Here is a 14,010-nt window from a genome sequence, read left to right as displayed (position 1 = left end):
CTATGTCATGCAGCTTAATTTATATTAAACAGTCTTTAGCTGCCATAGTTTCTAAAGGCTAAGCTCCATTAACATATATATCTGTTTGAAAGAGTTATGAATTGCTTATCTCAAAGACAGTTTGAAAGGGCTGACCTGTAGGCAGACAGAAATAACAAATGGTTAGAGAGGACATCTGTTTCTGTTATAGCTGCTTTGGAGGTTAGAACTGACTCTAGTGGATCATGGGGAGTGGGAAGGATTTCGGTTAAGGTCAAGTGGTTTTTCTGCTACCGTATCCTTTAATGAAATACCCTAGAACAAATCAGCCACAGCTTGTCAGCTATCTCAAAGGTCAGTAAACTGTGGTATCAGATGCAAGTACTTAAACCCAACTGAAAGTGGTTGTGTTGAAGAGGCAACACTAGCTTGACAAGACATGTATAAAATTGGTTTATCACTTGGGCTGGTGTTATTCCCTGCAACTACGTGGGTGAGGCTTGGAAGAGCTGCACTGTCAGATGAGGTGAGGTGAGGTGAGGTAGAAGTTACTTGTACACTGGATGCCAAGGGCTATACTGCCATGGTGCCCAAGTAGGTGATATGTAGAAACAAAATGGTGGACGAGTTGGCTCATTAAGTGGCAAAAATGTGCAGCCACCTTTGTATGAATAGTAATAATAATAATAATAATAATAATAAGAAGAAGAAGAAGAAGAAGAAGAATCATAATCATAATAATCTGTATGAGTGCATGTCCTTAGCTACTGATTGTTTGTTCATTTATTTGTTTGTATGTGCTATGTGTGGATTCAGATTAGTACTTTGCAGGTCTAATAGGAGAAGTATAACTATCCATGCTAACTATAAAGTGCTACCGTTTGTGTATTTGTTTATATTTTGTGGAGGGGAAGCCGTGGTTTGTGCCAGTGTTACAAAGAATAGTCTAAATGTTCACAGAGTTGTCTTTTTAAAATAAAAATGAAAAGAGAATATTAAGAGAGAGAGAGTGGTGGTGGCAATTTGGACAGGATTGAGAGATGATGGTGGAGATACTGTAATTCTAAGGCCTCTTGTCAATACTTATGTAGTTCTGTGTTTTATGTGCACTTCAGCTTGTCATTTTGCCAACTGTTGAGAGAGTATCTAACATTGTGTCAAGCTTGGACTTGAAGTCCCCAAGGCTCTTGGCTTAAACTTCATGACCTGGCAAGCTATTCCATCATTAATGGCTCTGTAGCAAGGCTTCCTGAAAATTAAAACATTTCCAAACATCTATGTACTTTTGTTCTTTTAGTAGAACTCAGCCTGAAATATGTTCTGCAGTGTTCTTCTAAGAATTGCATTTCCCCAATGAAATCAACCACCCTAATAGGAAATTAAATGACACAGCGATCACTGTCAAAAGTGTCAGCCTTGTGCTGGACAAGGAAATTCTTTTACAAAGACTAAGCAACTCCATCTGCACATGGGCTTGTATTCATTTTTCAGAATTATTGATGTTAAATTTGAATCAATGATCTGAAAAAAAGATTAACTGTCATATTTTGTATAATCTATTTTTTGTAGGTGGGAAAATGACAAAAAAAGACCGATATAATAAATGTATGTTTCCAATTAAAGGATGAGGGACTTAGCATTGTGGATAGTCATGTATCCCCGTGCTTGCAGGACCTGGCGCAGTGCAATAGTTTAGCTTGGTTCTTTGAGCTGGAAATCCCTATAAAGGTGCTTAGCGGCACCTCCAATGGCAATACGGTGACACATGCGCCTGGATTGTATCACCAAAGAAGGAGCTGTGCAGACACGATGGCCGCTCAAACCACTGGGCCTGGGTTTCCTTCATGTTCTCCCAGTCCTCATATTGACGTAATGGATTCATGGACTGTGTAATGATAGATGATTCTGAATTGTAATGCTAAAAAAGGGCGGCTAGTAACGCTGGCAGATATATTCTGTTTTCACAATATCAAGACAGAGAAACGGATCTGTGCATAAATTAAAAGGAGAGCTTTTACGCGTGACATATGGAATGTGTTACCTGAAAGGCACTTCAAAGAGGCGGCTATGACGGGGGCCATTTTAAGAGAGCGGGCTCTGTACTTCCTCTAGGGGTTGGTACAGGGGGCGGGGGGTGGGTGGGTGGGGGGGCTATGGAGAGCAGTGGAAATGAAATCAATCATAATCAGGATGCGGGGAGCAGGCCATAAGGTCCATTCCTGTGACTTCATCCTCTGAGGATTTAGAAGTTGGGTCTTTGTGAGGATGCCGCATGTGCGATTCCTTCCTGGGCTCCGCTGTCTGACATTCATCAGAGCAGATAATACTGTCAGGCCTTCTGCCGCTTTCCTGCTCCCGACTGCCAAATCAGGGAGAATGCCCCGTCAGCACCAGCATCTGCATGTGGACAAGAAATGCGAGAAACCAGATTAAAAGTCCAATATTTGGTTGTTGTTTTTTTAAATACGAATTTCATTGATTGTTGATTTTGAGCTCAGTTGCACCAGTGCTCAATGGCGAGGAATTATGTGAATGCTCCAGATTATTTTGAATAAAATAATCATCATTTACAGTACATGTGAGCGAAATGTTAGAGCTTTTTCAATGGCAAAGATAAAAGTAGCACGCACACACATACACATTTTTGGTGTGCCAACTAATTACAGCCTAATGTAGACGTTGCTGATGATGAGCAGTTTGAGACTGGAATCACAAAGTCTTCTCAAAAGCAGAAGAAGAGTGTGTGCCATATTTAATAAATGGCACATCTGCATTCAAATGGAATTGTGATGGAGAGCAGAGAGAGCCAGTGAACTAAAGGCAGCAATTGAATTTGGTCTGGTTTTCTTCAGTTGTAGTTCATAGCGGTCTTGAGAAGATTGGTTTGCTGGAGACTGTGAGGAGATTCTATGCTGACAAGCTCATTGTCAGTGTAGTATCTTGGAAAATTGAAACCTTTCTAAAGGTTGATCCCCATCTCTGTGGCTCCGACTGCACATGTGCAGTAAAATTGCCAATATTAGAATGTGTGCTTAAAGAATATTTTTTGATAGATTGTTTTTGGCAGGCCAGTTGGAAAGACTTGTTATGAAATCAAACACAGCTCACTTTCTAATATATGAAATTAAACGCAGGCTTATAGTTAAAATCTTTCTCCAATTTGCACTGAGGTAGAAAATATTTTCTCTTCTTGATGCACATCTATGTTGATTTTTAAATTTGATATGCAACATAGCCCTGTGTTGTCATTTAAAAATTGTAGTTGAATAATTTCATTTCAGCAGTAACCTGTAAGCAGCAAAAGTTGATAATGGATGTACAAAAAAACACATTTACATTTATTAACTTATGATGACATGATCCAATGATTTTTCAGAAATGTTTTTGTCTTGTCCCTTTTAGGGCATGCTGAATTATTCCATTAGTATAATGAATAGAATAGAATATTATTATTGAAATTTGGAATTCTATATTTAATTACTGTGACTGCAGCTTTATTACATACCTTAAAATGATATTCAGTAATTAAAGAACGAATCTGTGCCCACGTCTTACTACAGCCTTTATCAGTAAGCCAAAATAAAAGCCTGAAGCTGGAAAACGGGGATGGATAAGCAAGAAGCAGACTGTCACTGTGCATTATTAGGTTTCACATCATAATCGGCCCATTGTCTTTCTCCATTTAAACTCCCTGCTTTTTGCGTGAATGGTTCTGACCACAGTGTTTTCCACAGTAGAGCCTCTTGGCTGAAGCTAAGCAGGGCTGGCCTTGGCTAATATGTGAATTGGCAACCTGGGAAAACTGAGTTGCCGCTGGAAGTGGTTTTTGTGGGCCAGAGGGGGCCAGCAATTCCTCTGGACTAATGAGAAAATGACATGTCCAGTACAGTGAGAGGGATACTGTGCTGTAGGAGATATCAGGAGATTTTTCAGATGAGGCATCAAATTGAGTTCCTCAATGTCCTGACCAAATGCATTATCATCATCCCCAAGTTTAATTGGCCGAATAATTCCCTCCTTGTTGATGTGTTGTGAGCCTCCTATCTGTAAATCCTAGAGTGTGCTACACATTGCTAATGGTTAAGGAGAACTTCAGAACATCATTCTAAAACAGTTTTTAGATCTTGATAAGCACTGGCTAGTATAAATGAAGTTCATTACTTTGATTATTATAAATTCAGCACTGACATGGCACATAGGATTTCTACAGCAAAAAGTAAATTGGCCCCTTTTGCCGTGCTTTGGTACTTGGTTTCACGAGAAGCCATCAAAATGACCACACACTCACAGAAACCCATGCATCATCCTCTGTAGGAAACCTTTAATCATATAGCTGGGGCAAATGTTTCCCCTATGCCTTTATGGGGATGCACCAATATGCCTCCGGTCAAGTAAACCCCTGCTTTTCATGTCTGAAAATCCCGTATCCATGTCTTAAATATATTCAACACTGATGATCAAGGAGGTCTGATGCACCGGGCTTTTAGTTCTTTCACTGATTGCGTCCCATCTGGTTGTATGTTTAAACTGGGAGATGCTCCACAAGGCCACACAGATGCACAGATTCTTTTGAACCCTGGGAATCAACAGCACTGCCTTGGAGTATGTGTGTTTGTGTGAATGTGTGTTGGCCGGCTGGCGATATCACTTAGAATTAGTCTCTTATAATTCTTTCATCTGTGCTTTCTCCGCTCTTTGACTTTTCGAGGAGGAATCCTTTGGGAGGACAGAAGCACATCTGCATTTATAGCTCGTGCACTTTCATGTATCGAGTTTCTTGTTTTCAGCGGAAAATTAAATACTGTTGGAAGGACTTCAGTGCTTAAGATGGACGATTTAAACCTTTGTGCATATTTTTCTCTATTCACACTTGGTGACCGTTGAAGAAATATATCACTTACGCGTCAAAGACCGAGGCTGGTTCCACTCAACCGGATCGAGAGTCTGGAAGCATATCTTCCAGCCAGGGAATTAAGTTGCTTATTCAGTGTTCCATTATCAGAATAAATGCCCTCTTATTCTATTAATGGTCCAGAGGACTACAATCCAGCAGGTTCCAGCTGTCTTTAAAGAGTGCTGGAACCTGTTGAATTGTAGCCCTCCAGTCTTAACAGAATAAGAGAGTACTGTGTCCTGCTGTTCACTAGATTTAACAAGCCAATTAAAATATTAATCGTGCTCTGAACCATGACATCTGCAAAAATGTGTATTATCGTTGACCAGGGAGGGATTAATCGACCCCGCATTATATACAAAATACACCATCAATCCTCTTAATGACCTTACATACTTTATTTATTTCTTTTCAGAGATGGGCTCCCCAAAAAAGCTGGTCACAAAAAACGTTACGGACACCAGCTTTGAGGTGTCCTGGACGGCCGCCCCCGGCAACGTACGGTTGTACCGGGTGACGTGGAAGTCGCTGTTCACCGGGGAGGCCGGGGAGAAGACGGTCCCGGGCGGCGTTACGGACACGGTTCTGGACGGCCTGACCCCGGAGACCCGGTACCAGGTGTCCGTGCACGCGCAGTACAGCCGCGGAGAGGGGCAGCCGCTCGTGGGAGAAGAGACCACAGACGGTACTGCTATTCCCCCATTTTATCCGTTTTCCTTATGCTGAGGGAAGTGGCGGGAGAGACGTCCCAATCGCCCCGTTAGTCCGAGGTTGCACATCCTCGCGATATCGCTGCCAGCAGCATGATGTTATGATGATGTAATGGGAGAATGCCAGCAGTGGAAAGCCATGACCTCCTGCCTGGCTCTGCTGCTGTGCTGATTAGCGTACATGACGGAGATGTTTCCCCCCTACCTCCTGAGGTTTCAAAGAGGGTAAACTGTATTCCACATGTAGCTAAGTGGTCACCCAAAGCATTCACTTGCTGATAACATTTGAGCGTGAACTGCCTACAGGTAATGCTGGTCATTTGCTGTATCGCATTCACTTCTGTCAAGCTGTGCCTGTCACTGATCTGAGATCAGCACGGCTGCATTCACTTCTGTCAAGCCATGCCTATCACTGATCTGAGATCAGCATGGCTGCAATCACTTCTGTCAAGCGGTGCCTGCCACTGATCTGGGATCAGCATGGCTTCAGAGAAGTGTGTCTGATACAGCCAGAGGCCCCATGTTCCAATGTTTTCTGGCCATCGCAGAATAATTGTGCCGGTGAGCTCCCGCTCAGATCTATAAAAAAAAAGATCACGCTTTGACCTCTATGGGGGGGGGGGGGACCCTGTTGGTTTCCTTCAGAATTGTAAACAAAGTGAGCTACGTAACAAATAAATACACTGTTGACTTCAGCATCCACCCCCTTGGCTAGAGCCATTTTTTATGTGGTCATAATATTTTTACGGCTTGCCTACGTAGGAAATGAGCCTTTCATTAAAATGCCACTGAGGAGCTGTGAAGTTTTTTTTCATGAAATATATAAAACATTTGGAAACTTTTATTATTTGTTCCCTGGAAGGCACTAGTTGATTAGCACTGACACAGATCTGCATGTGATGACCACAGACTGTATAAGCTCTCACAGCTGAGCAATGGTTCTGATGCTAATTGGGTCTTTATTAAAAGTGATTCAACAGAATGGCCTATGCTCAGGTTAAGAGGGAAAATAGACACGGAGAGAGAAACCGTGGCTGTCAAAATAGCAAATAAGCAAATTCAGAGCTTTTTGAAATGAATAACTTTAGGTATTAAGGCTTGGTGGGGATGAGAGGACACCAATATGAAATTGCCCTTACGATAAAAGATCACGTGTGAAACTTGCCTTTTTGATTTTCACATGTGAATTGAAATATTCATTTCAAATGTGCTTTTTCCTTTTTCACATTTTGGCTTTTTTCAAACGTGAATGAAATTTTCCACATGCTAAAACAAAACATGAGACATTGAAATCACGTGAAATTCCACATTTTCATGTGTGACTGAATCTTTCCAATGTGGACTACAATTTTCATACGTGAAAACACAAACATGTGGCTTGAAATAGCATAGGGTACCTTGTGCCGCTCTCATATTGTAAGTGGGATTATTTTCAAAGTTCACGTGTACTCTTCACATGTCGGGTGTTCACTTGTGGTTTTGGACACGTGATTTTTTTCCTTAAGGCTAAACACTGGACATTGGGCTGGAGAATCAGCAGGGTTTTTCCTGCATAGGATATTCTGTGGTGCTGTACTGTAATCAGCACAATGCACCAGGAAAGGCGTTATGGAAGAAGAGCGCAAAGCTATAGCAATGTAGTGCAATATCAGACATCGCTCTCATTTTGCTGCTTTCAGACAGGTAGTCTAAAGCAAGTGCAGTTTATTTTCAAAAAAGTATCCACAATTACACAGTATCAGTGTAATGTTTTCAACTTTGCATATTATGGACCGTAGAATACCCAATTTTTTTAAGAAGTAGAGTTCGCTAGGAGTTTGCTGGTGAAAAGACATCATCTGATCACTACTGCCCATTAAAAAGTATAATTTACTCTACTAGATGTGATAAATTTGGTCACATGATCACACGATTAAAGTACCATTTCTACCTCATTTTGAACCAGGAAAAACCCTGTTCAGGTGTCCGAATCCTAAATTGGACATTTCTGTGGTACTTTTGACCAATTGGTGGAAGCATGTCCAAAAAATGCAATAGGACACTGAATATGCAGTAAAACCACAAGAAGGCACTCACCCTTTGCCATTTTTATGGTACGTGTCTATGGGCCTACATTTAAAAGTAGTTTACTGGCCTGCGAGATATAGCAAGCCAGCTAAATCACTCAAAACCAATCAGTGGGAAAAGCCTAAAGCAATAATTCTATGAGGTGACCTACTATCGACCTGTTTTTCCACATTCTGTTTATCCAGAACAGTATTCTGGAAGTGAGGATTTTTCAAGATTATGATTTAAGCCGCAGTGTTGGACTTTCTGTGGAAAATGTGCGTGCAGAGATAACGTCATTGTTCTTGCTTTTCACCTGATCTTGCCGAAAGACACCGCGGCGCTGGCACCCCTTAAAACGGTGCATGTGCGCGCCACATGACGTAATTGGTGCCGTCTGTTGTCCGTTATTGGAAGGAGGGGGTTCAAGGAGATGCAGAACTCAGACATGGTCTGGGACTGGCTGTATATACATCCCCTGCCTGACATATGCACAGAACTGGAAAAAAAAAGTGCACTGATGGAAACTCATGCTGGCTGGGAATTTAATGTGCCGGTTTTGCGAGACTAAATGCGCTAATGGAAAAACGTGTGTCTTGGCCATGTTTATTCATTTTGGCAGGCGGGTCAAGTATTTTTTTTTTTAAACAGAAAACAACCTTTAAGCACCCCAGGGATCTTGTCATCTCGCACTGTACATACAGTGAGACCAACTGAATCTTCGTTCTGGATCTATCTGGATCAATCAGCATGTCACTAGACTAGAAATTTATGTTTTTTTTTTTCCAGTGAAAGCCAGTTGTCTGGATTTTTCTTGGAATCATGAAGGATTCAGATGGCTCATATTTAATTTTATTGCAAAAAAACACTTTCTTAGAATGTTAATTTGAAGAAAAAAAATGAAGTGTTTTGTAAAACAGTTTTTTTCAATCAAAGATATTTCATAATGCAAGAAGACACATCTGCCCATACCCTAGGCGTGTATGCAGGGTTTTGTTTTCAACAGTTACCCTGGCTAAATGACCTAACTGGCTTTGAACCCTGGTTCACTCATACATTAGGTCACAGTGGGGCACAGGTACAATGTTCAGCTGTCATTCATATCAAGAAATGTAGCTAAAATGTCAGATGGTGTCAATGTTAGGGCTGATTAAGTAATGAAGGCCAGAAGTTGGCATGACAACCAGAAACAAATACGGGCCTGGTTGCCCACATTTGGTCTAGATGATGGTTGATCTAACCCGCAGCCCTTCTCACCCTGCTTCACCCCCTCAGCTTCGGAGGCTGCCAAAACATTGGCCGTGTCCGAGGAGACGGAGAAGAGCATGAGGGTGACCTGGCAGGCGGCGCCGGGCAAAGTGGTGAGCTACCGGGTGACGTACCGACCCAAGACCGGGGGGAAGCAGCTGGCGGCCAAGGTGCCGGGGAACGTCACCACCACGGTCCTGAGGCGGCTGCAGCCCCTGACCACTTACGACATCATGGTGCACCCCGTCTACAAGCGAGGAGAAGGAAAAGCAAGGCAAGGAGTAGGAATGACACGTACGTTGGTCTATAAATTCACCACATGAGTGATGAGACTGTGCTGTTGCACTGTGGGATTGGGGGTTGGCTTTTCTGAGGATGGCAACGGCACTTCATGCACTTCATTGCACCTTGACAATCTCATATGAGACTCATTCGATCACCTAATATTATTGGTGGGTCTTGACGCTCATTAATGTAATGGACTAGGTTTAAGGAGCCAGCGATGGTGAAACTATGATCCTTTCCCTCAGTCTGGAATGTAAATTTTCGCTCTGCAAATGTCTGTTTCAATTCAAATTCTGCTGATTCATGTTGTTCGGTGCCTCCTGCAGTTGGTAGATAACATTTTCTTCTTGCTTGTTTTCTTCCCATGTAGTCTCACCTTTCAAGGGTCCTAGAAACCTCCAGACTTCAGAGCCAACAAAGACCAGTTTTCGGGTTAGCTGGGACCCCGCTCCGGGGGATGTACGAGGGTACAAAGTGACATTTCACCCCTCCGAGAACGAGGTGGACCTCGGCGAGCTTCAAGTTGGGCCGTATGACAACACAGTGGTTCTGGAAGAACTCAGGTATAATAGCATTTGTTGGATCAAATTGTGATCTCTGTTGCCAATGCACGCGTGCCTTTTTATTCCTGCTTGACTCATTATGTCTGTATGTTTTCTTGTTGGGTCAGGGCTGGCACAAAGTACACTGTGAGTGTGTCTGGAATGTTTGATGGAGGACTGAGCTTGCCATTGGCTGGAGAGGAGAAGACCACCCTCTCTGATGCGCCTGACCCCCCAGTCATCGCTACACCAGGTAGAACATCTCGCCTCCCCCAAAAACCAACAGGACCAACTTGAAGTAAAGAAGCTTGCTACAAACAACACAAAGCTCATTCACATAAGTACTCTGCATCAAAATCCAGCTTCAGCTTCATTTGAAGTAACGTAATGTTCATTGTATTCATCAAAGCATATGAAATGTAATGTGAAATATGAATAAGCAGTATCAGCATTTACTTTCACGGGCAATGCGACATGTAGTCTGCAACAGATTCGTATTTCATATTTTTGTCTTCCTTCTCTTTGTTATTTATAACCATAAAAATATTTGTACCCTACACTCAAACCTAATTGTGCAGTCGCAAAGTAATATTTTAATATTCCATCTGCTCGGATTTTCTGAGCTGTAAGTTTTATGGCTGCTTGACAGAGAGGGTTCATTTTTTTTCCCTCCGCAGCAGGCAGAATGGAAATAATAATAATGATCTGTTTGCAATTACAAATGTTTGACAACCCAAAAAAAAGTCTGCAGCACTTGGGCAACCATGAAGAATATGAGGCAAGGAGAATGTTATGTTTTTCATATAAGCCTCTAGAGACCTTGGTGACCTTCGGCAGAAATTCTTTGCGTAATCAGTAGCAGATAGAGTGATAGTGCCGGCCAGCGGGGATGTGACATCCCAGAGGTGTAGGGGCGACACTGAGAGGTAAGGCTCAAAGGCTTAGGACAGGACGCACTTAACTTTTAATTAGGAAAAGGATGGCCTGCCTAATCTTCCTGTTCGTTCCTCTCATGAAAATTGCATTCCTTGGTTATAGCCTTTTCTTTGCTGGAGTTTTTTTTTTTTTGGGGGGGGGGGGGGGGGGGGGGGGGACTGAAATAAATCTCACTTTGGACTGACAGGTAATTATATGTTTACAGAAGTCCAATAAAGTAAAGAACTACTGAATAATGCGATTAATTCATGTAGCAATTAAATTAAAAGTAATTAAATCCTTAAAATTATTATTAAAAGTTATTTAATGGGAAAAATAAAGGTTTCGCTTCTTTAAAATAACAGCATAAAAACATTTTCTACAGCTTTGATAGCTTGAAATAACTCATCCTCATAATTTGTCAGACATCAAGTTCATTCCTTTCCTTTCATTAAAATAAATCAATTTTCTCGTGACCTGTTTTCAATTGTGGAGACTGCGGCAGATGTGTGCTGTGTCTAAAGTGTGCATCTGTGCTTTTACGCAGTGGACGAGAGATCTTTTTCACCCTGCAGGTGCCTGCTGAAGCGAGCCCTGTGCCGACGAGGAATGTGCAATAATTCTCACAAATGAGCCTCTCGTATATCATGTGTCAAGAGGGTGTCTTTTGTTGTTCTGTGGGATGAGTTCCTTAACAGCTCCAGAAACCTCCTCCAAGCCTCAGGCGAGAAGAGCCTGTATATTTCTCTACTGGAGGATCGGGACAGAGAAAAACAGAAAAGCCCGGCGTGGAGTTTACACTGTGAATGCCTTCGAAGCTGTAACAAGAATGATCGATGTACAGAAAATCTGTTTAAAGAAACAATAAAATATATGTTTGTTCTGCTTGTCGTGATTGTTTGTGAAAACGAATGAAGAACTGTTCTGTGTTTTTGCTTGTTTGACTTCAGTTGCCGTTTCTTTTCCTTCATTGCTCATCCTTACAACTTTTTTCTTTTTCACCTTGTTTTCATTCTTATCTCACCCAAGTCATTCGGCAAGTTAGCCTGAATCATGCTCAGCAGGCTGGATGTAGTCGATGTAGGGTGTAGTGGTTTTTCTGACTCTCCTGTTCTGTGGCCCTACAGACGTCCAATGTAAGACCGCCGCCAAGGCTGACATTGTCCTGCTAGTGGACGGGTCATGGAGCATCGGGCGCCTGAACTTCAAGACCATCCGGTCGTTCATTTCTAGCATGGTGGGCGTCTTCGACATCGGTCCGGACCGGGTTCAGATCGGTCAGTCTCCTGTTTTGGTTTTGGTTACGGTTGAAGGAGTGCTTTATTTTGGTGCAGTGCGAGGTCAGATGTGTTTACCGTGGTCCCGTTGACATTGCAGGGTTGGCTCAGTACAGTGGTGACCCCAAGACCGAGTGGCACCTAAATGCTCACAAAACTCGTCAGGAATTATTGGATGCTGTGGCCAGCCTACCATATAAAGGGGGGAACACACTGACAGGTATTATGCCATTTTCATATTTCTTTATTCATTTTTGGGGGAGGTGGTGGGGAATATGTAAACATCAAGCTATACAAATTTGGTTTTTCCTACATAAATTGTATATATTTCCAGTATGTATGATTTACATATAACTTATTCTTGCTTATTTTCTCAGGTCTTGCTTTGAACTACATCCTCCAGAACAACTTCAAACCCAATGTAGGACTGCGGCCTGATGCTAGAAAGATCGGCGTGCTCATCACTGATGGAAAATCTCAAGACGAAATTGACCAAAACTCTGCAAACCTGAGGAATGAGGGCATTGAACTGTATGCTATTGGTGGGTAATGATTCCCATTAGTGCGTGAAAGAATTTAATTGCTTTAAAACTAAATGTAAGTTCCCTGTGTCCTCAGGTTGACATGGTGCTTGAGGGACACTATTGGAAGCTCTTAGCTGGCTATTATATTCATTTTTTCCTATTTTCAGTGATGAACTTTGGAATGGAAAAATACTTGCTATGCTTGACTGTGTTCATGGGAAAATGGGTCTCAAATGAGTGCAAATGTGTTGTTGGCTGTGTTTCACTTCGGCACAGAAAGAGGAGCTGAAATACGAATGTTCTGTGTTTAGGTGTCAAAAATGCAGATGAAAATGAATTGAGGTCCATTGCCTCAGATCCTGATGAGATCCACATGTACAATGTGGAAGACTTTTCTTTCCTGCTGGACATTGTGGATGACCTCACCGTCAACCTCTGTAACAGTGTCAAAGGTTCAGGTAAAGTTGCCCTAGCGAACCCCATTTCTCAGTTTTACTGTCCGTCGATCTCCCTTACTTTCCAGTCTGAGACACAATGAAAAATCCCACTAGAGCACCATACTAGCAGCGCCAATGTTGTAGAAACCCATTTATCTGAAATATTTATGCTGCCCTGGCAGCTAGACACGTGGACGCGACAGAGCCAAGCTGATGCTTTTCGAATGTCGGCAGCAATGGCTGCTATATGAGCGCACTTCAGTCCCGCGGAGTTAGGAGAGCGGTCCCTTCTTGAGGTCATTATTTCAGCGAGGCAGAACAGATCGTGCCGAACTGCTTTCTGAGCTTCATAAACAGGCTTAACTGTGTACGGGAGTCACGGAGGCCTGGTAATGGCCGCCTGAATTGGCTCACACAGAAGGCAAAAGAGAAAAACGGGAACATTCGCCAACCAATATGGAAACAGTCTAAAAGCCTGACAGATTGCGCTGTGTAAGTAGTATTATTAAAAAGGAAAAAAGAAAAGATAACAAGGTTATGGAAAGCTTTGGGTCGAATGCTTTCCTTTTTTTAATCAAAAGTAAAAGGGCTGTTTATGATTTAGCAAAACGCAGAGGGGAAAAATTAGGAGTCTTTTGAGAGGATGATGTGGATAATTGAGGACCCCACTGGCAGCTAAGCCCTAGTCGATCAGCAGGCGTGGCTCACACTGTGGCCTCAGAGTCATGGGTCAGACTCACATTCCACGTGCTCTCTCCCAAGATGAACTGGAGCCGCCCACCAACTTGGTGACTTCTGAGGTGACCCACCATTCCTTCCGTGCCACCTGGACTGCACCGTCCGGGCCTGTGGAAAAGTACCGGGTGGAGTACGTGGTCGCAGCCGGGGGCCGGCCCCTAGAGGTGAGCTGACCAACCGCTCTCTTCGCCCCTCCAGCTGCGAAGCTGCCCCTGTCATAGCCTCTTTCAGTTGGGCTCAGGCTTTCAAAAAAAAAGGATTCACTGCTTGCTTTGATTCGGACTTCCCAGGATTCCAGAGCACCTCGGCTCACGGCAGCGAAGGCTGACAGGATCGATTTGACGCTGGGGTTCGGTGTTGCCTCGACCCAGATGTACGCCCGCTTTGAGACAGTGCCCAGGTTTCAGACCTGTGA

At 42.9% G+C, this 14,010-nt stretch overlaps 1 protein-coding gene across 7 annotated transcripts in view; it reads left to right on the top strand.

Moving 5' to 3' along the window:
• Positions 1 to 14,010, top strand: part of col12a1b (collagen, type XII, alpha 1b) — a 75,918-nt gene that overhangs the window by 15,037 nt on the left and 46,871 nt on the right. For all 7 annotated transcript variants that reach the window (XM_035423307.1, XM_035423312.1, XM_035423311.1 and 4 more), the window contains 9 exons: positions 5,289 to 5,558; positions 8,905 to 9,171; positions 9,533 to 9,725; positions 9,833 to 9,957; positions 11,747 to 11,896; positions 11,997 to 12,116; positions 12,274 to 12,438; positions 12,732 to 12,878; positions 13,620 to 13,759. In XM_035423307.1, the coding sequence (XP_035279198.1) occupies positions 5,289 to 5,558; positions 8,905 to 9,171; positions 9,533 to 9,725; positions 9,833 to 9,957; positions 11,747 to 11,896; positions 11,997 to 12,116; positions 12,274 to 12,438; positions 12,732 to 12,878; positions 13,620 to 13,759 (1,577 nt within the window). The remainder of the gene's footprint in view (positions 1 to 5,288; positions 5,559 to 8,904; positions 9,172 to 9,532; positions 9,726 to 9,832; positions 9,958 to 11,746; positions 11,897 to 11,996; positions 12,117 to 12,273; positions 12,439 to 12,731; positions 12,879 to 13,619; positions 13,760 to 14,010) is intronic.

Source organism: Anguilla anguilla, chromosome 6, assembly GCF_013347855.1.
Source record: "Anguilla anguilla isolate fAngAng1 chromosome 6, fAngAng1.pri, whole genome shotgun sequence".
In the NCBI taxonomy this organism is placed as follows: Eukaryota; Metazoa; Chordata; class Actinopteri; order Anguilliformes; family Anguillidae; genus Anguilla; species Anguilla anguilla.
This window is presented reverse-complemented; position numbering and strand designations above follow the sequence as displayed.